The 27197-nt window shown below is 37.8% G+C and overlaps 1 protein-coding gene across 1 annotated transcript; it reads right to left on the reverse strand.

Annotated features, from left to right (window-relative positions):
* Positions 1–4548: 4548 nt before the first annotated feature.
* Positions 4549–25552, reverse strand: LOC148832820 (DNA topoisomerase I, mitochondrial-like). The gene is made up of 21 exons (XM_088918916.1): positions 25422–25552; positions 24372–24459; positions 24230–24288; positions 22009–22078; positions 18971–18996; positions 18625–18732; positions 18074–18134; positions 17086–17606; positions 14348–14463; positions 13956–14077; positions 13588–13710; positions 12791–12978; positions 12186–12330; positions 11531–11674; positions 10805–10990; positions 10234–10302; positions 9983–10097; positions 9355–9482; positions 7848–7942; positions 7526–7675; positions 4549–5195 (listed from the first exon to the last, which is right to left on the reverse strand). Exons 1-21 carry the CDS (start codon positions 25550–25552, stop codon positions 5093–5095), a joined length of 2748 nt encoding a protein of 915 aa, XP_088775042.1. The 3' UTR covers positions 4549–5092.
* Positions 25553–27197: the final 1645 nt, after the last annotated feature.

Here is a 27197-nt window from a genome sequence, read left to right on the forward strand (position 1 = left end):
ATCTCACAGTAAACAGATTTTCTTATTGCAGACAGCTAAATTTCTAATTAAAAGCTTTAAAATAAATTATTACCCTGTTGGTGTTTTAAACTAGGAAATTTGAAATGCACAGTTATGAAACTGGAAAGGATCCCTGGTAGTGGCATAATTAATATGCTTTTGATTCCCTCAGAGCTGTAAGAATGTTCATACAATTCAAACAATTAAAAAAAACTTGGAGAATCCTTCCAATCCACACATTTTAAACGTATGCGACAATCATTTAATAAAAAAATTAAATGCCATTTGCTCATATTAAAATAGAAGTGATTGTGAAGTGCTGCTTACCTTCATCCACATAGAGGTATAGATAAAACATTTTATCATTGGCTTTGTTGCGTCCTCTTTTTATTCCACACCAATACCAGGCTTCATCCTTTTTCTCCAGGTGGCTCATTGTAACAGTGAATATTCCACGTGTTTTGTCATCACTAATAGACACTTTATCACCAGCTGCATGAGATCCTGTCTGCAACAGAGTGCTGCAGCTACTCCAGAACTGCCCTTTACACCAGTATTTTGCATAGTGTTTTTGTGTGAGCTCATAATGACATTGAACACTGACTGATCCTCCTTTTCTGCCCCTTACCTCTCTCACCGCTGACAGGCCATCAATAACTGTAAAGCAGGAACAGGGGCAATAAATAACAATTATTTTATATTTGTATTTATCTCAGGCCTGAAACAGATTCTGCTATAACAGAGAAGTCATGGCTGACTACTACCCTTGAAGCTACTGTACAATGCTCCAATCCCTAATGAAGACAGTCAGAACTACATTTTTTTCACAATGCACTTATTCTTTCTGTGTAAAACAGTAAAATACAGTTAATGCACTTGGTGACTGCTAGCAGTTTACAGAATCGGTGTATAAGTAATATGCTGTTTCTCCTTCAGAGAACATCGATTGAAGACCTGCTATTGCTATTATATCACTATATGAAATGGTTTTCTGCACTGTACTCTCAGAATCAAACTACTGAGAACAGATCTGATATATTCTTACCAAGGAGGGAAACACAGAAAAGAACAAGATGAAGAAAGAGACACGCCATTTTAATCTTCAGGGCTCCTTATCTCTGACCATCGATAACTTCCTGTTTGACTGGTGTCCTTCTGGCTGCAAAACAGGTACATCCCACTTCTGAGAAACCTTGACCACAGGAAGATCAAACTGCATTGCAGTACAGATGGCCTACACATCTGAGTTTTTCTTAACGCTTTATTTAGCGATGAAAAGATTTACAAACAGAACACGTCCAAAACAGCAATATGAACATTTGCCTTCATCTTTCATTTTTGTTACATTATGTTCATACATACTTACAGTACAAAATAAACTATTTACATCATACCAGCAGATATGGGGGGGGGGGGATATACAAGAAAATACAATTGTTTAATGAGAAACACAACAAACAACAAAATAGTCCACAAAGAAATATTATACTATTAAATATTAAATAATATACTGTATATTCTCTCATAAACTGAAATCAGGTCTCAGTGGGGAGATAAAATGACTTCTGGTTCACAGCTCCCTTGACCGCACTCGGCAATCATCCCCACCAGGCACCTTCCTCTGCAACAGAACTTGCTGCATCACCTGCAAATATATATCTAACAAAACGCTCATTCAGGGCCCCTCAGGTCAATTCTGGATCACACAGACGACATCCTGTACCTCCAGCAACCTCATTTACTGTATCTCCTGCAAAAATGCCCAGCTATCTATGTTGGGGAAACCAGAAGGAGACTAGGAGACGGCTTCAGAGAACATGCTCAGGCTGTGAAGATTAAAGATTTCTCCAAGCCCCTAGTTTCTCATTTCACCTCAGACGGCCATGATCACACTGATCTCCCTGTCTCTGTTCTCAAAAAAGGGTTTCTCAACCCCCATAGCAGAAAAACAACAGAAACGAAACCCATCCTGAAACTAGGTTCACACCATCCCCCTTCTCTCATGACCGACTTATTTTCATGTAATCTTCTCTATTCTCATGCAGGTTTTGACTTCACACCTTTCTTCAACCTTCTGGACTTCGCACTTCCTGAGTGGCCTCTGCCCCTCATGCCTCCTCCTCTCTACCAGGTTTTGTTCTTCTGTGTTATTTAATCTTTGCTGTCTGCCTTGTCTTTCTCACACCTGTAGAAGGCTTCACAGCCAAAACGTTGTGTGTTCTCTCTTCTCTTTTCAGCATGGAATAAACCTATTACTTGTTCCTTTGCAGACTACGCATTCTGCCGCAGCTACCCACCTGAACTACAGTTTCTAATTGCTATTCTCGGTCTCTAACCTATTCTACCTTATTTAACGAGGCCGTTTTTATCATAAAAAATGTTTTTTTTTTCCTTTTTAGAAGGGAATAAAGGGGGTTAAACCTTACGGTAAATTATTAAATGAATCCAACAGAAAAACAGATACTTTAGTCCAGAGACAAGAAATACAGTCCAGGTCATCTGGTGAAGTTCGGCAGTGGAAAGCCTGGAATGTCTTGAACTGCTCCTCTGTCAGTCTCCTCCTGCGGCTGTGCGCTTGCTGCCGTGATCCCTGTCTAATCCGCTCCTCCGCGGACCTCGCTGCAGTCACAGCTCCAGCCGCACCCGCAATCAGACCTCGGCGTATTAAGTCCTTCATACTGTAGCTTCCACAGCACAGTTATAAGTTTGGACTCCCGAGTCGAAAAAAACCTTAAGTTTCGCTGGAAAAGGTGTTTTAAATTTGATGTTATTTTCTTTCAGCGTCTTTTTTATTTCTTTGTACTCCAGCCGTTTCTGAAGAACATCGGGTACATAATCGTGATCGAAATAGACCCTTTTGTTTTCGTTAGAACCTCTTCCTTGGTTCAAAATCTTAGAAACCTGATGACAATAGATCTTGGTCTGGACTGGGGGTTCCTGGTTTATGGGTAAGAGCTCTGTGAGCTCTTTCAATCTCTAAATCAGTCTCAGGGGGGAATTGTCTCAAGTTGTTCTCTAATAAACGTTTCGACGAACTTGGTTATTGACGCTCCTTCGCTCTCCTCCCGGATTCCGTGGATCCGCAGGTTCTGTCTCCTCGACCTGCCATCCAAATCCGTTATTTTGGCCTCTAACTGCTTCTGTTTCTACAGCAGGTCTAAAAGCACGCCTCTGTTTGCTCAATTCGTTCCTCCATTTCGTTTACCCTTTTAATCGTTCTGTTTATTTCTTCAGTAAGGTCCATTAACGATTTATTCATATCCCTTCTGAAATATTTCAGTTCGTAAAAGATTTTTTCGAGACTTACAGGGGATTCACGGTCTCCAGATTCTTCGGACTGGCTCCTTGCGCCCCGCTGGGTGGGGGAGGACTATTTCGGTCTCCACGTTCCTCTTCAAAATCCTTTGTCGGGTAGTTTTGAGTGTTTTTACGTCCTCTTCCTCGTTTTTCCATTGTTGCCTAACACTTACTGTTTGTTTTAAATTATTTAAATTACGATTTTGACGAGATTGTTGTTTTTTTTAAAACAACCGAGAGAGCGAAAGAATTAAGCAGCCATTGCTAACACGCCCCCCTACACATCTGAGTTTTATAGAAATAATAGTTTAAATTTGAATAATTCAGCTACGAGACCAAATATTATTATTGCAATTACATAACAAAGGTGAACACTGATTTGTTCTTCACTAAATGTACAATTTAATATAGCATTTTATTTATAGGTATTGACAAAAGAAAACGGCAGTTACAAGTCTAGAAATTAAGGTTTCGGCCGTGGAGCCTTCTTCAGGTTTCTTTCTTCTTTTTTCAGCTATCCACCCGACCTAAAAATTAAGGTGATTTCTATATATTTTTTAAATGAGATTATAAGAAAGGTTGCACTGAGATGCAGCCATTTGGTCCATTTTTACCTTGTATTGCTAGTAGCCTGAAGATAGATCATTCTATCAAGCTGCTTTTTTCAAAGGATCTCATGGAGTCACCCTTCAGCAGATGGCTGCGGAGATCATTGCGTTGTAAAAAAACGTCTCCTGAATGCTCCTAAACTAATCTTCTCCTTGTGTTATCAGATCTTTGAGCAGGTGACCTTGAAGTCCCCTGTGTTGGGTTGGTCAGTACCTTTCCGGATTTTTAATGTCTGCCGTCACCCTACATGTAATGTTAAAGTTTCATTTTTCATTATCTCTGTAGGAAATGTCCATAAGACCAATAACAAGAAAATAAGAAAGGTTACAAATGAAAGGATGCTATTTGGCATACCTAGAGTGCTAAGTAGTAGTTATTTAATCCAATAACCTCACCCAACTGCATCTTGAAAGAAACCAGAGCATTGACTTTGACATTACTGAGTAGCTTATTCCAAACTCCTATACTTCATTGCATAAAGAACTATCAATAAAAACTGACAGTGGCACAGAGGTCTGAAATTCAGATGCATGATTAAATCATTACTTTTGTTTGTAAGTTGAGTAATTGCAAGTTGTGTGCACTGTGGAGCACCTACAGTATAGTCAAGCACTAGAAGGCATTCAAATGGTTTGGCTGCAGTTTTCGTGCTGTTCTTTATTAAGGCATGACAACATGCTGAGCTTCTACAATCACTCTTCTTTTAAATTCACTGCACAATTCACAAAACAGGGAACAAATCTAATACAGAAAACCTTTTCCTTCTATTATTTAAGGTCCACATTTTTACGACAGACAAAAGAAATCCAAAAGACAAAGACAAAAAGCAAAATAAAGGAGAAGAGAATTTCAGTGCAAAACCGTAAAAATGTAGCTAAAAATATTAAGCACAAAATAAGATATATGGCCTGTGCATCTCAACTGTGAACGTTGACAGAATAACAAACCTTACACAGATTCTTTTATTGTTGTGAACTGCGAGTTACAGGGGAGCTGAAATAACTGAATGAAAACGTCTTGTGCCGACAAGTCACTGGATCCTCTATCTCCTATCTCAGTTAAGTTTAAAGTGCATACTTTACAGAGTAAATAATCTCTGAAATAAAGCTTACTCTTAGAGTTCTATTTGAGCACAAAGTATGCAGTCCACAACCCTTTCCCAGTTGATCCATTCGTCTGTACATTTTCAGAACTCATAGTCTTCTTCAGTCATGTCGATTGCCCATGCAAACTTGTCTCTCTGGGTTTTGTTATAAACTTTTTCTATTGGTACTCCATACTTCTTACACCTGTTAAAACAAAAATAAGAAAATAGCAACATGAACTCATAGTACATCAATACTATAATGTTTGTTTCTGAAAAGTAACAAAATAATTAAATAACAGAAGTATTAACTTAAATGTACTGCTATTTATTTACCAGAAATAATTTATTTTTTTATCTACAAGCACAAATACCACATGAATATGCAAAATCTATGTGATTAGCACAACTGTATTAACTGATTATTATGATACTTTTAGTCCTTGTGGCACTTCTAACTTTTACAATCGAATTCTGCATTAATGTGAATGAATGGCATGACACAGATTCTAAAGTTTTAGATTTAAAAGAACTTTAATGTCCAAAAAAGGGTGACATTTATTCAAATCTGTAGTCCTTCAGCATAGAAAGACCTGTGCCAGAGCCACCACACATATGAAAAAGTAAGACAGAATGCAAATGAGAGGAGGCTGTTAGGCCCATTACGTTCAGTAGCGAAATCAAACTAAAATTGCCTCCAGACATTTTTTAGAAATGCCCAGAATTTAGACTTCAACCACCTGGCTAAGAAGCCTGTTCCAGATGCTCACAACTATTGAGCATGTCTTATTTTCCACCCTAAGTGAATTTTCTTTTAGTTTATATGTGGTCTGTGTCTTTGTTTTGCTACACTTGAATCAAATCTCTTTTCTCAATCTTCTTTGTTCCCGACTGATGCGATCTAGCTCCCTTAACCTGTTTGTATATGACAGTCGTCCAAGACCAGGAATCACTGCTGTCATTCTTCTCTGAACTCTTTCATTATTGCAGTATGGTGACCAAAACTAAACACAATATTGTGTGTGAAGTCTTACTAGTGCAATGTAAATCTTAAGTATCTCTTTCTAGGATTTAAATTGAATTTTTTGCTAAACATCCAATATGTTAGTTTATTATTGCTTCCCTATACAGCACTGTCTTGATATGGACAGGAATCTATATGAAAAAACCTAGATCTCTTCTGTGTATAGCTTCCTACAGCTCTGAATCATTTGTATTATATGTACAGTACAGTGTATGTTCTTCATTATATTATATAGTATGTTTTACATTATATAAATTACAGATTACATAGATTTAATTTGCCAAGTGTTTGCCCAATCTGCAACTGTCTAAATAATTCCCTTTCTGCTATTCTAATATGGTTAGTATATTAAATAGTTGATATGGATCAGGAAAAGCAATGGGTCCCTGTGGCACACCACTGTTTACATCTGCCTAATATGAGGTTATGCTCCTTAATATTATGCTCAGTTTTCCCACATGTCCCATCAGTCCTCCCATTTTCCTGCTGGCCGTCAGTGCCCAGACCAACTTCCAATAAGGCCCGGAAGCAAGCTCTTGTGTGATGTGCATCTTCTTTCCTGTATATGTGAACCTCTGGTCACCAATTTCTCTCTCCCTCACTGTTCTAAAGCCTCCTGGCTGCTTGTGGTGTGTCTCTTTATAGGGAATCAACAAGTTACTGCACCTCTTCTAAATTTGTGCTGCAGTGGAGATCAACAATCTGGGTCTTAAGCCTATGGATCATCCACTCAAGGTGCTTAACCAGTTGATAGCATTTACAGATGAACTCCCTGGACGTCTCTGTCTAGAAAGTTCATTATACTGCAAACCATACACTGCAACAGCCCCACATTAACATTGATTACATAGTAAACCGATAAATAACAAATTAATTAAATGTCATTTTCAATAAATCGTGAATCAAAAAAGGAAATCAAATTTATATTTAGAATTCAAATTATATAAATTCTACACTAGATTATAAATATGAAGATGGTGGAAAACATGAGAGGAGGAGAATTAAACCACAAGTATTTTATAATTTTACATTGATTAGATAATTATAAAGCATGTCAAATGATTGACTATTATACACACCTGTACAGAGACTGTAGTAAGAAATAGCTAAGTGGATTGTACAGAATGTAATGTGAAAGATGTCTAAAAGAATATCACATAAAATTCTAAATTCCAGTGAAAAATCTTTAATTCATAGGTTACCTCAAAGTAATCTAAAATGTAAATACGTAAGGCTGCCTTTCTGCTTCAAGTGAAAACATATGTTCCTGAAGATACAATCATTAAAATTGTATATTGAATATAGGTAATTCAAAATTAAATCCAATAATTTCCAAATCAAATGTTTTATAATTACGGTAATAGCAAGAAATATCGGTTACACTGAACTATCATGTCTTTTTGATAAAGATGGGCCAAATAGCATCAGTGTTTGTAATCATTCTAATTTATAAAGAAAATAAGGCTGATATAGACAGAAAAGCAATCACACAAGACAAACTCGCAAGTTACCAGGCCACAGTGATCCTTGGGTCGAGGTAGTTGAGTTTGGACGTCCCCAGGGCGATCTGTTTGTTCTCCTCTCGGTCTGTCGCCTGGAGAATCAGCTTCTTGAGCTGCTCCTCCAACCTCTTCACCAATTTCTCCTTCTTCTCAACCAGCCTAATAGAGGCAGAAGAGTAAAATCACTATATAATGTGTAAAAATCTCTTCTTTAATGGGATTTTCTTCCTTATACATTGGTGAAAAAAAATTATCCTTCTACCACCCTGTAACACAAATAAAGCTTCTTAAAAAAGGGTGTAAGAGTGTGTGAGAGTTTGCCCATTCTCACTTCTTTAGTTTATCACTTGGTTCCCTGTTGTATTCCTCTTGGGCTTTTTTCAGCTCCTTCTTTGCCTCCTCCAGTTGCTGCTCTTTCTGTGCAATCTGCAGAAAACGGGGAACATGTTCAGATGTAGCACATGCTGTGTCTGGCATAAGGGAATCGTGACCATCTCCAAACAACCAAGTGACTACAGACTTTTTTCTATAATTCTTTCTGTACGGAAATATTCCCAAAGGGAAATCCCTATAGTGGAAAGGCTGGCAATTACTTTTAATTTAACAATGCACAATAATGCTAACTGCTGTAAAGGCCATCAGTTATGTCCACTTCTATATTATTTTCAACTTTCGTGAGCAGGGGTGCCCAACAATGGCACAAAGAGTGCATGTGGCTCTCCAGCTGTGCTTCCCATTTAGCTTTCAAAGAAACAAGCAGCATGCAAGCTCTTCCTTCATGACTATTTTCAACCATTGAGCAGTACTGAAAGCCAGTCAAAGTAAAACTATACTGAATGGTGCAGGTGTAGAATTTCTAACCTAATGCCCAGTATTGTGACCTTTCTGTAAGGGGTGCCATCCTATGGATGAGATGTTAAACTGATATTTCGACTACTAGGTCATTAAAGATCCAATGGCAACATTTAAAAGAGTAGGCGTCTTTAATTCCAGTTACCTGGCTACATTTCACTCAGACCTACTGTATGCAAAGTTCTCATTTAATTGGAGAAGCAAATTCTCACTTCTCCAAAGGATCTGTTATGCAGTAGGGCTGTCGGCACAAAATTGGTACTACACATCAGCGGTGAAGCGAGTTCCAATATTATAAAGCTTTGGGATAAATGGTGATATACAAATGCAATTATTTTTAAACTGACAAATGAGGGGGTACTCTCAGAGCCTTCATATCTCTGACAAAACTGTGAGGTTACAAGCTAGCCTAAAAAGCCTTTTCTGCAGATTTCTAAGCTGTAATCTTTAGGCAGCCCTTTTCTACACCACAAAGCCCCTTAAGAGAGAACAGAATATTTTATATTCAATAATTTTAATGGTGTAAGTTTTAAGAATTACAAAACTAAAATGTTAAACCAAGTATTTGATATACAACAACCTCTAAGACTGCTGTTGAAAAACCACATTTTTGCTCCAGCATTGTGACATGTGGTTTTGAAAAAAATGTTTATTTTTTTTGCTCATCAAGGGTGCCAATAAATCTAGAGGGCACTGTAATTTTTAAGCAGCTATTGTGGGATTGAAAAATTTAGTCTGTATTTTATTTACCTACAAGTAGCTTAGCCAGAGCACTGGGACTTTCAACTACATGCAAGCATAGAGGGCCATGTTTCCCATTCAACTGGTAAAGAGCATCACATATCATAATACTAGTTAAATTAGTGTTGCTCTTATTCCATAAGATGTCACAGGACTATGGAAGAGCAGATATATGTAACATCCTAGTCTTGACTATACTTCAATGACAATACCATAGACAGAAAAAGAACTTGAGGTTGATTTACCTTCTCCTGAATATTCTGCATGGATTTTTCAAAGGTCTTCGGTGCTGCTCTCTGATGGTTGCAGAGAATGGCCACAGCCCTGTTTGCCCGATTGTAGGCCAGGATCTTCTCTGCCACAGTCTGGTCAGCTTAAGATAGCAAGACAGAACACCACTTTAGATTTTAATCATGCTTCTCTGGCATCTTCCAGACAGCTCTCAAAAATAACCTAGTAAAAATACATTAATGTACATTTACATCCCACAAAGAAGCTGTGTGCTCCAAGATTTCCCATCCAGCCAAGGTACTCTCAAAATACATTAGTGATTATGAATTGACTCAACTGAAGTATTATTTCTGGAGTGGAAGAAAAGGAAGGATCTGAAGATTAAGAAAATCTGATCAAGAAAATTTTAGAATATTAGTGACTTAATGCAGAACTGCAGGAAAAGTGGAAACATTGTACCACCCGAATACCATTTTGAAATTTAAATTGGCTATACTTTCAGAATATTTACATACAGTACATTATATAAAAGTTTTAGATAATTAGAAATGCTGTGGAGATAAAGTTAGACATCAAACTAACTTAGCTTTTTCAGTTTAAGACCAGAGGTCAAAACAGTTATACAAGTTGAAATACACATACGATCAGTCAACTTGTTCAGCTGCTGTTGTAGGGTGAAAGAAGCGTTGTATGTTCGGAACACCTTGGCTGTCAGACCATCCATTGATTCCTGTAGGGACTTGTTTAAGTAGCCAGTCTGGGGAAAGACAAAAAAATAAATGGTCTGTGGTGTCACATGTAAAGGAAAGACAAAGCAAAGGAACAGAAGTCCAGATTGCTTGGAAAACTGAAAAAGATAACAGCATGATGGCACAAATAAAACACACACTCACAGTGATTCTGTCAAACAAGTCATCATCTGGGTTCTTGTTGTCCATAAATAGCTTTAAATTCTTGAACACCTGTTTGGGGGATGATCAAAATCCACAATTACAGTTAACAAAAATACAAAGACCTTCTTTTTGTCATCAGAACAGAAGGGAGATCAATTTTACAGAGCACAGGGAACAATACAGCTGGTACCTCACTGAATCTTGGGGTTTGTTTCTTCAGTGGGACCTGCAATTCAGCTGAAACGCCACTGAGTCATGCAAGTTATTTAGAATGCTATATAAAATAAGGTAAAACTGGAGGGAAAGTTAAATGACCTTGCATTAAAGGATAGTACACCTATGTACTTAGTATCAAAGAAACCAATTTGGCAAAAAAAATAATCCTTAATAATAAAATAATCATAGAAATGAAGTTTAAGGTCTTTGGCAAGTAAAATAATTAAAAAATGCTGGTAGCACAACATCCTCATGAATGAGGCAGAAACTGAACTAAATTTGTTCGAACAGCAGCACTGCAACCCATACCACTGCTTAAGCCCCATGACTGGAGATTTGTCAGAAGACAGCTTACGGCTTTCTCTACAGGCACTTGGTTGCAGTAGCGGATGGAGTCCTTGCCCAGGAAGTCAAACACCACCACGTGATCCTGGCCGTCCAGCCTGCGGTGCAGTGTAATGTGCTCCACTCTGAGAGAGCAGCATCCCACTGTGTCCGCTGTCTCCCCCTCCTCCTTCTCATTGCCTGCTCGCAGGGCCAGCTGGGAAGACGCACACAGTCAAACAGAGGCATCACACACCATACCTCATACCACAGGACCTCAGACATGCCAGTTCCATAGCTGGAAACTGACTTGTCAGCTGCATACTTGCTCAGAACTGGACATTGTATCACACAGTGGTGACACAAAACGCAGTTTACTGGTTTACCTTGTCCTCCCTTTGTAATAGACATTGCAAACACTGGAGTTTTTAAACACCAAAACTTTCAAACTTTTAAAGAGAAAGCACTTAGCCATTTTATAAAAAAAGGCTATCAGCTTAAAAAACCATAGCTGAGTAACTTGTTCCCTACTCCTACAAACCTTTTGCATAAGAAAGAGTCTCCTCTTGAGGAGTTAAGGCTTGTTTGACATTAATGCACAAAACTATGCAGGGCAAAGTAAAAAGTGAATCTTGAAAGAAAACAGCCTTAGAAAATGTTCACGGCAGCATGCTCAACCAGTACTACTTAGCAATAAACACACATCTGACTATAAGGTATGATTGCGGGAGTGCCTTAATAAGCATAAATAAGGCACCTTGTCTATGAAGTATATAGCCACTCCTCTTTGCCTTCTCTTCATTTCCCGAGCCTTCCAGTCTTGACGGTATTGATGCCGAATCATGTCCACCTTGTCCTTCAGTTTCCGAGCTACTTCATACTTCTTCCAATCCTTCTCTCCCTACACAGAGACAGACCAGCACACAACCTTTCATACAGTGCAGATTCACAGATGTGTGATCTGAACAATATGTCTCCATGTACACCTTCTGTTGTAGAAGCAAATCAATAGCAAAAGCAGCAGTCTGGCACAGTCAAAGATGACAACATTGTCTCTCTCCCTTGTTTGCGATTAAAAAAAGTTATTTTTGAAACTGCAGATTTGTCCTTGTATACGCTATCTAAAAATCCTAGAAAATAAAGAACCTTAGTCTTGACTAAATTGGTGGAATCTTAAATTTGCACTTTACCAATCATTCCCACCACAACTTTACGTATTTCAACTGAAATGTAAGCCTACATGATTTTGCAGCACACAGAAAGATTCCTGCTGCCAACAAGTAATATAATGCAGAGTATTTTTTTACAGTTGTGGCATTTCCACAAAAAGAAAAGTACAGCACAACTACATTTCACATTTGATTCCAAACTCAAGATGCAAAGAGCCACAACCTGTGGCTGTGCTTCCTGACCTTGAGCTTGGAGCTGGGGTTGAGCATGATGTACTTGATGCCCCCTTGCACGTTCTCCACCCAGGAGGCCAGCCAGGTCACGGTGTTGTCATGCTGGACCTTCTTCCACTTGTGACCCTGAGGAGGCACAGGGATCTTGGATTCTCTAGAGAGAAGTAAAACAGAAGTGGTAATCACAATTCTAGGCCAAAGGCTGTCACAAATATCCATTCTTTGACCTTCAATAAGAGGAAAGGTAGTGGTTAACAGGGAAATAAAAATGAAAAGTAAACATGAAAACAAAGGCTGGATTAGCACTTTGTGTACATTCAGTCTTTACAAAGTATATTTAACTAATATTGGACTAAAACTGAAAAAACGTGTTTCAAACATTATCTCCATTTAATTCCTGATAGTTTTTACACATTGGTGAAAGCAGAATCTAAAACAGAAGTTTAGAATGATTAAACAAGAATTTCACTGCACTGATTCTCCTGCTCTGGAATATTTTAATGCACAGGTATCTTAATAAATTCCAGAAAAAAACAAAGACATGGAACAACAATACCACAGATGTTATTTTCCAGATTAAATATCCTTAGCACTGTCCAGCCACTCGCCCTCACTTGCTGCAGTTGATGATGACATCCTCTGGCTGAATCCTCCTTTTTAGTTTTCCCATCTTGGGGTGATCCCCTCGACCCCTAAACAGTCCAGGGGGCTCAATTTTGAAGTTACCGATCTTCTCTCGATGGCCATCCAGGAGACAGTACCCATACTCCTCTGTCACCATTTCTGCTGCCTTCTTCAGTGCCTAACAAACTCAGACCATATGCACATCACAGCCTGCCAATAGGTGCTGGTACGTTTTAACACGAAGAGAGTGTGGAGATGTGTCCTTTAATTAAGATTAAGATCTAAGATCACGTAATTGGCCATATACAATTTCTTGTATTAGGAATTTGTCTTTTCGCATACCCCAACTTGCTCTCCATGAGACACACAGACAGGGAGAGAAGCTGGGGGTCAGAGCGCAGGGTCAGCCATTTATACGGCACTCCTGGAGCAGCTGGGGTTAAGGGCCTTGCTCAGGAGCCCAATGGAGTAGGATTCCTCTGCCGGCTGCGGGATACAAACCGGCAACCTTCCAGCCACAGGCGCAGATCCTTAGCCACAATTTGTCAAATATGCACTTGTTTGTCTTTAGTGTGGAAACTCTAAATCTTATTTAGTTCATCCCTTTGCACCACACCAGACCTAACCCAAGGAAATGAAAAACAAACATCTTTCAGAGTCCATAAGGTCTAGCCTCCTCTCAGGTTGCCAAACATCCATGTCAATATGTCCACTGGAGGTTAAGCAGAACTTACTTTCTAGTACATTATACCATCCCTCAAATCCCCAGCAGTACAAACATTATTACTTGTTTCTCTTCTTTGGTCATTGCCTTCTTCTCCTCTGCCTTCTTTTCAAAGTACTGGTGTATCTCTTTAAAGTCACACTTGGACAAGTCCTTGATCAAGCTCCGCTCCTCAGCTGTCATTTCCTGGTAAAAAGGAGACAATTGGCATTGTTTTTAGTGTTCACATAAAAATAACAATAAAACAAAGAAAGCAGTGGGTGATAGAACACTAAAAGGTACTGGTCTGCAACATTATGAAAAACATTTTGTTTAGTGACCTAAAAATATATATTAACACTAAGACAAAAGATCACTGGTGATCTACTACTAGATTTATCCAGGCACACAGTAAATAACTGATTAAAAAAGTTTAAAATCAACATATGCACCTGCTTCCAGTCATGGAAGAAATTATTCTGGAACACTTCTTTAGTGGTATACTCATGGTCTAACATCTTGGCATAAAACACAGCCACTTCCTCAGCAGTCAAACTGAGTTTGACAGGCTTGCCTGCAAATAAAAAAGCATTGAACCTGTATTAGTACAGCTATACCCACCAAACACCCCCTTATAATACACCATGGAGTTAAAATTTCTAATTCTCAAAACTTTCAGTTACTATTCCTGTACTAACAGGATGAGTAAAAGCAGGAAAAAACAGTTGTTTTTTTCCCCAGACAAAATAAAATTAGCAGTTTTCATTTTGCAGGGCACTTTTAAGTACTGCCTGATGAAATAAATGTCAGCAAAAAGTAAAATAAATCACAGCCCATTACTCACCACTGTAATAGAACTTAACATTTTCAGGCAAAGGCTCATATTCTGGTGCAAAAAGAGGTCCTTTGTGCTCAAGAAACTGCCATTTGGTGCCATCTGAAGATTGGCCTTCCTCCCACCTGAAACACAGAAGTGCACGGCTCACTGCAGCCCTGAACCCTCCACAATATACAGTATACACAGCTCAGAGTGGCACTTGGATCACCTGTAAGAATAAACGACAGTAATAAACAACTATAAAATTTGAGTGGCACTATATATTTTTTAATGAAAAGGAAATTTAATGACTATTTCCTGAAGCTGACACATATTTAAAAAAGGGAATAAAGTATAAATAAATGTTTGAGAGTAAAGAGACTGATGTTTTCAAGATAGACATTTGCATTTGTACACATTCTGCTGTCAATCTGTGATACTGTGTAAAAATACTGAACTCCAGCAATCTGAAATGGACGCAAAATACACCCCAGTACAAAATTCCCACTTCATATTGTTTCTTACCATCAAGAATGGTAATTTGTTAACCATTATGTACTGTTCCATTAACAAACTTGGGAATTCCTTGTACATGTAAGCTTTGGACTTGAAAGACCTGTTAATTCTATAGTGTATTCCTAGGTTCATATCTACTATGTCTGGAGCCAACAACATTGATGTCTAAGTTTGATGGCAGTCCAATATATTCTCTTTTTACAAGGAAAGCTGTGTACTTCCTAATAAGAGTGTTGGCATATTAAATATTGTTGTTTCTTTCAAGAGTTTCCCTAGTAGTGCACAGGTTTCAGAGCACAGATTTACCAAACTTTAAGCAGTGGTTTGCATATGTACTGCAACTTGATTTACAAGACAATGCACAACCACCACATCACATGTACAAGTTTTTCTAATACCGTATAAGGGAAATCAAAGAGGCCGACATCACACATGATTTTATAAGATATAACAGCTATTCAGTCTTCATTATTAATAAAACAGAGGATACAGTGAAGGAGAAACAAATATCACTGTTATCCTCTACATAAGTTTTGTTTCCAAACCTTTACAATAATTCGGAGAATGCAACTGTGCTCAGAGCAACCTTACTATCTGATATGCAGATTCACTAAGGCTGTGCAAGATATGCAAGAAGCTCACAGCTTAACCATTGTGAGGCTTTCCTGGTGTAGTGAAAGGTAGACACAAGCTGCCATCACATTTAGACAAATGTCTATTACTTAAAAAAAACAGTTATTAAGAAATCTATTATCTGAATGGTCGTGTTTTCATACAAACATTTAGATAACTCTTGAGATCACAAAAACAAATTCAGATTAATGTTCATCAGATAGATCCAACTTGAACTGATATAAACAGTACCAGTACCTGTAGTTGCAATTAAAACCTGGTGTACACTGTATTCCACTTGCGAATATTTCGGACACTCATGGCCACTACTGCTGCCTACTACTGTGTGTGCTGTTGAGGCTAAATAACTACCTAAAAGGCAGAAAGTATCTTAACTTTAACACTTAATTTACACGGAGCTCTATCCCGGCATTCAATGATGAAATCGGTAATGACCTAGGTTAGTTCAGGTAACTGTTCAAACCGGTCTTAAATAAAGACCAATCCGTATTCTGTAAACATAATTTCAGATATTTAGTTATATACACAGTACTAGATTGGATTTTTATTCTAGAATTAAATGCAAAAACAATAACATTCCAGAAGCAGTCTAAATATTTGACCTTATCTTCATCGCTGCAGTCTTCACTGATCTCCAGTAGCTGGAACCAAAGCATGGAAAACTGTGTACCAAGCACACTAAGACGCCTGTTAGTTTGCTAGACCTCAGGTAGCAACGGATCGACAAAGATGTCCCAAAGACACAGTTGATCATTCCAGATGTGTAATTCGGTACACGGAATCAAAACACACGTGGAGTCGATACAGCGGAGTCGCTTCAAACTGTAGGACTCCCGGTGCAGCATGTAATTTCGCCCCAGTGAAAACAAAGTTTTCGGAACCCGCAATTATACACATAACGGCAGATGAAAAAAATGATCTCCTTCATCTACAACTGTTCCACCGCAAGGTCATCATCTTTACGAGAAAATAAAATCTCTCCAAGCTTCACGACGTATTTTAATTATCTTTAAATAACGATAATATAATGAACCTGTTAACAGTCAAATTTGACATAAAATGTACATCCTATTCATTTTATCTTTTACATTTGGAACCTAGGTGACTCCAATATCTTTAAACGACGATCGTAATGTTTTATCCTATACATTTTTGTCCAAAGGTATACTGTATACATTTTTTGCCAAGATAAAGGTTTTCTACACACGCAAAATGTTTACATTTACGTTCAAAGGACATCGTAATTTTCTTGAAAACAACTGCTGTATTATATTGTCCTCTCTGTGTACAGGTGGAGGTTTACTCAAAAACGGCAAAAAATAAATCTACAGAAAGTCTGTGATTTAAGTATAAGGGAAAGTTAACTATTTCACCAGTGTAAACACTAACTCCAGAAAAACTGAACTGATATTTTAACTCTTGAAGACATTTCCAGTACTTTAAGAGTTACAAAGTGTTGCAAAAGTACAGTACAGGGTACGTAACGCAGATACCATGGCAAGAACACATGAAAAAAAGATTAAATACAATGAAATGGATCCTTGTGATCAAGTGTACACTGTGTGCACATCACTGTTGCACTACAGTCCGATTCAAGTTTGCTACCACACACTTACCATTTCCATTTATTTGCTTCTTCTTCCTGTTTCTTTTTCTCTTGTTCTTCCTTCTTGAGTTTCTTTTCCTTGTGCTCCTCCTCTCTGTTCTCTCTTTTCCTCTTTTTGGCAGTACCCCCTTCCTCAGGCTCATCGTTGGCAATTTTAGATTTTTTCACCTCTTTTTTCTTCTCATCCCCTCTCCTAGGATTTCCGTCCTCTTCCTTCTTTCCTTTGTGCAGTTTTCTCCTTTTTCTCTGCTCTGCTTCATCTATTTTCTTCTCCCTTGCCCTCTGCTCTTTGCTGTTGTCTGTGAACTTGGCCTGCTGTTCCTTTTCTTTTTTTACTTTATTTTTCCCACTTTTTGAAGGCTTGTCCATTTTACTGTCCCTTGATTTCCCTCCCTCCTCCCTCTGTATCTCTCTTTCTGTCTCTTCCCTATTCATTGCGTTGTTACCATCCTCTTCCTCAGCTCCAGGGTCTGACTGACTGTCGCTGTGCTCTGTGGTTCCATCCCTTGTTTTGTTCACTTTGCAATTTTTCTGCAGTAAATAAATGACTTACACTTAGAATAAAATAGTTTCTTTGCCAACTGGTGCACATCTGTGGGAGCTGCCATTTTAGTGGGGGTAACAAATTTTACGACAATCAACAGTAAATATTTTAAAAGTTAGGATTAATAATCTGAACAGTTATTCTGTGCTTTACATGAACTATAATACATCTTTGTTGGCTTCATTGTAAATTCAAGAAATGCTTTTAATTTACAAGAAGACAAAATGGAAAACTAATTATTTTGCTATAATAACAACATAAGAATCATAACAAGAACTTAAATTCCAAATCTCGGACACTATGCTTTTTTATTCTTAGAAATGTGCTATGTGTTGGTTGTTATGAAATGTACATCTAAAAATTAAAAGTATGATAATATGTACAAGATAGAGAATGCCAGATTTGCCAGATTTATTTAATCTTGCTTTAGACAAACAAGATGGGTTAAAACTACCTCTTTCCTTTCGACTTTGTGAACCATTTTGTTCTTTTCCACATCTGATTTTTCCTCTGACCTGCATAGAAATACTTGTTACTGTTTATTATATTATGATATTGTACTTAATGATATCACATTACTATAATTAAATATATTAAGTGAGGTAATTGCAGAGAGCAATTTGTATGCTCACATTACAGTAATGTATAAAGATATATTAAATCAGACAAAAAAAATAGTTTTTATAATTTTAATATTGCCCAAGTGACTGCCAGAGTAAAACTTCTCTACATTCCTATTCTGACAAACATTTTCACCTATTTATGTTTACATTCGTAGGTTTTTGAAATGTTTAAAATAGCTATCCAAAACTTACTTACATAACCTACCAAAATGTTTTAATACTTGAAAATGTTATAACCCAGAACTGCTGTATGTACATACTGTATACCAAAGATCCACAAAACAAAAAAATATTTCACTAATACCCCATATTATTACTATCTTTCTTATCATTAACTGAGGCACAGCGGGCCGAAGCAAATAATGGTTAAATGTCATAGTACCTTTCCTTTTGGTTCTCAGAGCAAAGTGCACTGTCACTGTGCTGCTCCTCTCTACTCACTGCGGAGATGTTATTATTCATATCCAGAAATCCAGGGGTCTCCTCCATACTGAAAGGCAATCACAGCTCCTAGTTAGTTTTGTCATATCGCTCATGAAATTAAAATAAACTAATTAATGCTCAGTTTGAATAATCTTAAAATCATTTTCATGAACCCGATTAACTGTGATCAACACAACAGAAATAGTATTGAAGTGCTTTATTTCTAATTGGTAAACTTAATATGAAATGTTTTTTATTAGCAAATGTTTTCTAATCTCAATTTCTCAGCCCAAGTGACCACTTACTCATCATCAGAAACAGAGGAATGATCCTGCAAAAACAAAAGATACACTGGTTATAGTCTACTGACCCAACAACAGCTACAAAACACAGGAGTGCCAGTATTACAACAGAATCCTGCACCCTTGAATAGTTAATTCAAAAGGCATCCACAGGATGTCACTCACATTTCTATTTTTATGGCTTTATTGCTTTGTGGTTGAAAATAATAACATGGCGTTTTAAAAAAAATCTGAATTAAACCGTTATCTGCTGTAAACCTACTTAATTTTGGACCAACAGATATGCATGGAAATAAAGAACATGTATTCAGAAGATTTATGGGTATATTAGAACATTAATTTGCAAGTTGTGAAAAGTGAGCCAACTTAAGCAGTGTGTTCTCCAACAAAACTCTGAAAAATTTACATGCTTTCTTATTCCCTTTCTAATCACCCCCAGACAAGGGTCACTCTTTCCTTACTCCTTCCTTAAGATGGATGGAATTGCCTACTATTAATTGTAACTTTTCTTATGTTACCAAAAGACTCAAATCAATAGTTACAACCTAGCCATTGGAGACGAGTCATTATAAGTCAACAAATTTTAGAAGTAAAATCACTTCCAAAATTTGGTCTTGCGTCTTCAAGAAAGAATGAAGAATTACTGGGTTTGTAACATGGTAGAATGTAAATTGCAGAGAGTGTATAGATTGAGAGTTAATGTATCATGAAAATATGTAGCAAACTCTCATAACTCTTTTTATGGAAAACAAGATATAGTTTCATTAAGCTACTGGATCATGAAGTTGCATATATCTTCAACCTAATTATATAGTCAAAAACATATAGCTTGGTTTAGGTTTTTAATGATTGATTTGAATTTATAATAGAACTGCCAATTTAATATTAATAATAATAATAAACTTTATTTTATATAGTGCCTTTAAAGGTGGCTTCTCAAAGCACTTTACAGAATGACAACAACAATAAATAAAAAGACTACACAAGATAAAACACAATTACAACATACAGAGGAGACCGTGGATGGTGGTACTAAGAAAAGCAGAGGGGTGAAGAATGGAACCAGTTAAATAAAGACTCTTCTAAAGAAGAAGGTTTTGAGTCTGGATTTAAAGGAGTTCAGAGAAGGTGACTCTCTGATATCCTTGGGCAGAGAGTTCCAGAGCTTGGGGGCATAACAGGAGAAGGCCCCGTCACCCATACAATGTAGACGGGCTTGGGGGACAGTAAGGAGATCAGAATTAGAAGAACGAAGGCTGCGAGGTGGGGAGTAGGGCGATAAAAGTTCAGACAGGTACTGAGGTGCCAAGCCATGCAGAGCCTTATAGGTGAGCATGAGGACTTTAAAGTCCACACGGAATTTTCAGGAAGCCAGTGCAAGGACTCCAGGATAGGAGTAATGTGATCACTTGCACTAGACCTGGACAGGATTCTGGCTGCTGAATTTTGGACATACTGCAGTTTGTTCAAAGTAGATTTAGATACCCCAGCAAGTATAGCATTACAGTAGTCAATTCGAGAAAACACAAATGTGTTGATCAGCTTTTCAGCCACAGTTAGTGATAGCATAGGGTGTAGTCTAGCGATGTTTCTGAGGTGAAAAAAAGATGTTTTGACAATATGCTGCACATGTGGGTCGAATGTTAAGCCAGAATTGAATATCACCCCAAGGTTTTTCAATTTTGACTGAAGCTCAAGTACAGAACCATCTACAGATAGGGTTACAGGACTGGCTTTACGAAGTTGATGTGGGGGGCAATAAGCATGACTTCAGTCTTGTCACAGTTAAGATGAAGGAAATTTTGAGCCATTCAAGTTTTTTAAGAGATAAGATCACTTTATTAGCCATATACACTTTCTTGCATGAGGAATTTGTGTTTTTGCATACCCCAGCTTGCTCTCTATGAGACACAGACACAGAGAGAAGCTTGGGGTCAGAGTGCAGGATCAGCCATTGTACAGTGCCCCTGGAGCAGTTGGGGTTAAGGGCCTTGCTCAGGGGCCCAACAGAGTAGGATTCCTCTGCCGGCCATGGGATTTGAACCGGCAACCTTCCAGCCACAGGCACAGATGCACCGCTCTTCCCCACAATGTCAGAGATGCAATTAGATAGAATAGAGACAGCCACGTCAGTGTCAGGTTTGGTATGGATGTATATTCAGCGTAGAAATGATAGCTGAGGCCAAGTGGAAACATATAAATGCTGAAGAGCAAAGGGCCCAGTATTAGCCCTGAGGAACACCAGACTTAACAAGACCAATTTCAGACCTATACCCATTAAGAGAGACAAAGTGACAGCGATCAGTGAGGTAAGACCTGAACCATTTGAGAGCAGTGTCAGAAACTCCAAACAGTCTCAGGACGAGAAAGTAAGATGCAATGGTCAACAGTGTCAAAAGCAGCACTCAGATCAAGAAGGATGAGTATAGAAAGAGAACCAGAATCAAGCTATTAGAAGATCGTTAGGAACTTTGATCAGGGCAGTTTCCATGCTGTGAAGTTGATGGAAGCCAGATTGGAGGGGTTTGAAAAGATTGTGAAGATTGTCGAGAACCATGTTAGGCTCTATTTGGCACGGGAGTAATGGCAGCAGTTTTGAGGACCGTTGGTAAAGATTTATTTATAATATTGAGGACAATGGGACACAGAGAAGAGAAACAGGACTGAAATAAAGTGGTGGGAATGGGATCTAAAATAGATGTGGTGGGCTGTGTATAACTAGTTTATTTAGGGATGATGAGTCAAGACGAGAGATTGGAGAAAAGGGAACCAGAAAAGTTGGATAAGGAGGGAGGAGGTATGGAAATGATATGCGTAGTGGAGAGAACGTGATGCCGGATGTTGTCGATCTTGGAACTAAAGAAATCTAAGAATGTGTTGCAAAGTTGCAATGAGGCAGTTGATGTGGTGGGGCAGTTTGGCTTTAGCAAGCTGTTGATGGGGGAGAAAAGATGTCTGGGGTTGTATTGGTGATTTTCAATGATGTGAAGTAGTTGGATCTAGCAGACGCTATTGATTTAATGTGCAAAGAACAATCTTACCATTATTATGTTGGTTTTATCTTCACTATTTCCTAGTGCTGTTCTTTCAGGCCATTTGGACTTCTCATAACTACCAAATACAAAAATGAGATATTAGAACTGAAGCGCACACACACAAGTAATTCTGTGAAAAAAAGTATTGCAAAAGGAAATTCTCATAAATCCATCAACTGAAATAAAACTACTGTACCTATTAAGAAGCTTGATATTTTCCATGCTCCACAAAGATCCACAAATGCCCAGAAAAAATGGCTTTCTCCCTTTCATATTTTCTGTACTTATAAACCCATTACAGGCAATAACCCTTTCTCACTGCAGATAAAATAATGTTGGAGTTGTGTTCCCTCCCCTGCCTTCATTGGATACTGGCCTTTTATGGTCTTTCATTTTCGAAGACCCCATCTGTACTCACAGTTATAATGCTGTGGAGGACGAACAGGAGAGACTTGGAGTGCCACTGTTGATATGCTCATTGCATGGAGCTTCTATCGCAGTTGTCAGATTATAGTTTGGGTATTCTCCTGTTGAGGCCATACCACTGATAGAGAGTGGTGGGGGACTTATGCAGTAATCCAACCTCCTCTCACATAAGGTCCATTTAACATGTTCTGTGGCCACTGTGGCACTTTGGACTTGTGAGGGAACAGTATGAGAACCTGCACCAGCAGATAATCTAGATTTTGTTCCCAACCTTGCATAACTTTGGATTTTTTACACATTTACTTTTTATTTAGCATTTTATTAGTGGTTTGGTGCAGTTTCTCAGAAACGCTACAGAATATGTTCAGAATAGCAGTTACATGAACCTGTGTATAACTGGGTTCCAGCACACCACTCCCTTGTTCAGCATTTCACTGCTAACACACAATTGTCTTGATTACTGTCTTCAGCCAACGATTTGCCATGGACTCTTACTACATGATGACTCATCTTGGCATTGCTGTGGCCATAATGGACCTGGCAGACTGGCATCACTGGATCCCAGGCAGGTTGAGTCTTGGCAGCTGATGTGCTGATGGGTCCAATGCCTATTGCACAGTGCTTCTGCTGTAGTGCTCAGATTCCGGCAAACAGGCCCTTTGACTGGAGGTGTGTGCGTGTGTGGGGTTGGGGGGGCAAGGAGAAAATTCCAAACAAAAACAGAAAGATAACCTATAGTTCTGAAAGACCAATTCAGGTATGTAACCAGCATTGTCAAGGTAAGAAAACACCACAGATAATGTGAAATTCCTTCATACATTATAAGCAACCTTCAGTTTGGAACTCTCCTTAAGGACAAAATGAGAAGTGTGATGAATACTGTACACACATTTGGAATTTGAAGAACTACATCTGTGCAAATCAATAATGAAAAGGATATTAAATGCCATGCAGAGGTGGTATTTCAGAAATATTACTATGGTTCTGTACATAATTAACCGATAAAAACATCTACAAATGACTGCAAATGTAACACTGGAAATGGCATCTGAATATTGAGAACACCATTCAATCCAAAGACTGAAACTTAAATTCACATATTCTGTTTACTACAGACAGATATTTCTAATGTAATTTACACAAATATAGACTGAAATTACATTATTAAAGGGGAACTGCAACTGCAATGCTATTTTCATATTTCTGGGTTAGAAAGAATCAGCATTGATGAGTGCATTTCAAACTACAATAAAAGTAAAATAACTTGTAAAACCTCCAATTTACATCACAAAATAGACAAAACTGCCAGGTATGCACAGCACCATGTTCTGTGATTCAGAACAAGGTAACAAAACTTCCGGTGATTTGTGCAGCCCTATGACATTGTAAACAAGTAGGCTTGTGATTACATCTCTTTCAATCCAATAAGAAATATTACTTGTTAACTCTGCATGCAGATCACATTGGGATATTTCTGCAGTGAAATGCCTGCTGCACAACCTGTTTATTTGTTCGTGCATCACATTACATTAGTCATTAAGGAGACGAGTGAGCAGGAAGGGTCGCATCACGTTGCAATTTATGTGAACTCAAATGTGAGTTTGTGAAAACATGGTGACTTACAGTACTTTCATTAAGTTCCCGATTTTATGCTTAATTCAAAATTGGTAGGTTTTTTTCTATAACATCGATGAATTTATTTTGTTACACAGATTTAATAACCTGTCTGAGAAACTGGGATTGGGGACTGCAATTCCTCTTTAATTTCCTTAAGATTCATCCACTGCAAAGGAAAGCTCACCTAACAAACCTGTGTTCCTGAAGAGATTTCCCATATGGTTCTGAGCACAGGGATTTCTCCTGAAAAAGCAGAAGTGTTATGTTCATAGAAGCACTACAAAATAGGTATATCTGGAATTATTAAATCTGTTCTACTGTAATACCTGCTCCATCCTTGAACTTGTGCGTTTGATAGATGATCGGTCCTTGTTTTCATTTTTACTTTTTTGAGAGGCATCCTTCTTTCGTTTCCTGATGGTGAAAAATTCATAATAAAAAATGAGGCATTACCTGTTAAGAGCTGATTGCCGTTTATGCTCTTTTATTAGAAAGCTGTAATGCATTTTTTATTTTGCTGACCTAGATGCATGTTTCTTTGTGTTATTATTGATTTACTTAGTTTTTATTTTAGAATACTTCACATTGCAGCAACTCAGTATCAATAAACTAATCACACAATTTTAAGTATAACTAGTGGGCAATTCAAAAGTAATTCAGTGAAAAAATGTCTTTATTCAGAATGCTTTTCAAGAGGTGTCCAGTCCAGCAAAGTTTCATTTCAACACGGGCTGCACAATGAATGACCTCCAAGTATTTGTCATTTTAATATCAACTGCATTGATATTTCAGTCTTCACAGAAATAAAACGGGTGTGGATCCTCACATGCTTTTAAGGAAAAAAGCCAGGATGAGAATATTTTTTTGCACAGACTTCTCCAGTTTCCCTCTTCACTAAAACACTGCTGCTTCAAAAACAGCAGTTTATGATACAAAGTCCACCAACAAGTACAGTGCAAGCAGCACTATTCAATATTGCAACTCATGATATTGTATTTAAAATCTCTATCAGGTTTTTAACTTCCTTGTGAGACATTCACTTGATTTTACTGCAATGTGGTTGCACTGGATTATGATTAGATTTCTCCCCTATATTTACCCATTGTAGTTTTGCGAGGGCCTAATTGCTAAAAAATATTTCCAAATAAGAGAAATTCTGAACTCCAGCACACAGTAAGAGATTATTTTCTCACCACTTCCACCTTTGCAGTATTTTCTTAGCTTAAAACAGCTAAGAAAAGATCTAATCAAGAGAAAAGCTTAATGCGAGTTTTCAAGAACACTATTAATCAAGGATGCACTTAGAATGAAGACAAGAAAAAGAATAAGGGATCCCCTGCAGTAAATTACCCATAGCTAAGTAAGAGAGGCCATACCTGTCAGAGGAGCTCTGCTCCCTTCTTGAGTGTGAGGAGGTTCTCTTTCTTTTCAATTCTCCATTCAGCAATCCCATGTCTTTCCGTACATCCCATCTGTCCTCTCTGATCACACTCCTGGGGTCTCCCATTGCACAGACCTTACAAAGGCTTAAACACCATGAAATCCCTTCCTTCAGTGAACTAAGAAATTTACACCTCTTCTCTTTGGACCTGGTAAAATCCATTACACACTGAATCTGAGAACAGGTCTCATTTTTATAGAAATAACATTTAATATAACACAAGTATATTGTGTACTATAATAGAAAACAGTTCTTTTATTGAACCAATGAAATAAGGAGATGTACTGTAGGAGGCAAGAATCCTAAAATTTAACTAAATGTCTTTACCTCTTATTAACTACAAGCACCTGTTTATCAGTTATTTTATTTTGTAGAGATGTAGAGGAGAAGTAGAGAGGTTCTCAATGGAGGCTATGATACATTGCATAATCAATCGCAGAAGGGTAAGGTAAACCTCCAATATGCTTCTGTGTTAACTAGATTTTCTTGTGGTGAACGTCCAAGGTAAAACTGACCCAGGGTTCAAAAGTAACATTTTTTACTTTCCAGATTTCCACCTGGGTTTGTAACAGTAAAATCAATTACCGTGAATTAACTACGAACTGCAGTGATTAAAACAATACTTTCAACCGTAAATGTATTGAATGGTCCTTTTTAAAGCAGAAAAGGGCAAAACAAATATACTGTACAGTAAATATATCCAACTAACATTAATAAAATATTAAATCAGGGAACATATTTAACACATCTAAAACAATGTACAATGTCGAGATTTACATGTACAAATTTGTAACACAATTCCGTACAGTAATTTCGAAAAGGCCGTAAGAAATTGCATAAAATAGATAAAAATCGCATGAAAGCTGAATTCCTCAAGACTACAAAAACCGTTTTAATATCCAAATAACGGTGGAATGTAATTGTAATATTCAGAATTCAAGTGGGCATTAATAAACATTAGGAAAGTTAATGGTCAGACAAACAAAACATGTCGATATTTAAGCAGTTTACCGCATGAAACGCACAAACTTTGGTTTAGCAAGCACATTTCCTAATTTATGATACCAATAAGAAAAATATGTAGCTTAATTTCGAAAAACAAATTAGGCTAATGCCAAAATCATGTCAGAAATTAAACACTTAACATTAAAAACAATTTAAGAAGAAGTTCATGAAATATCAGAATACACAAACAAATGAAAACTGTACGTGTCTTACACTTACATTAGCGCTACTTAGAATGTGTCTGCTTTTAATTATGTAGCAAGTGCCTTCGCTTGAAGTAGAAACACAGCTTACAACGCAAATTTTACGAGAAATGCGAGTTTTTAAAGATGTGGAAAAAAATATCTCTAGGATAACAACGAGATCCCCTTTGGAGAAACATTACTTGTCCATGATCTGTTACGTGAATCATTCTTACCTGCGGCAGGAAACTTTTGCCGTTTCACGAGCGTCGGTCTTTAACTTTAGACCTTCAGTCTCAGCTCTGCTCAACGCCAAATCGACGTATTGCGCAGACTCCAGAAACAGCCTTTTCACGGAACTCCCAAAGGTAGTTAAGTCGTATTGTTTCGGGTGTTTACTGTATTGTTCTTTTAATCTGAGGTTCTCTGGTACAGGCAACAGTAATTCCAGTTTAGTTTAGAAAACTCACCCTATTTACCCTTCAACGTTACACTGCAGACATATGGTTCAGTATTCACTATTA

The sequence above is a fragment of the Atractosteus spatula genome, chromosome 6, assembly GCF_055471065.1.
Source record: "Atractosteus spatula isolate fAtrSpa1 chromosome 6, fAtrSpa1.hap1, whole genome shotgun sequence".
Lineage (NCBI taxonomy): Eukaryota > Metazoa > Chordata > Actinopteri > Semionotiformes > Lepisosteidae > Atractosteus > Atractosteus spatula.

Bases quoted from the DNA above. Each gene is read 5' to 3' on its own strand.
- LOC148832820 (XM_088918916.1), bottom strand. From the start codon at position 25,552: ATGGGAGACCCCAGGAGTGTGATCAGAGAGGACAGATGGGATGTACGG. The intron at 10,991-11,530 runs GTGCCTTATTTA...GCGTCTTCCCAG, and splicing joins CTATATACTTCATAGACAAG to CTGGCCCTGCGAGCAGGCAA. The intron at 9,483-9,982 runs GTATGTGTATTT...TGCTATCTTAAG, and splicing joins GCTGAACAAGTTGACTGATC to CTGACCAGACTGTGGCAGAG.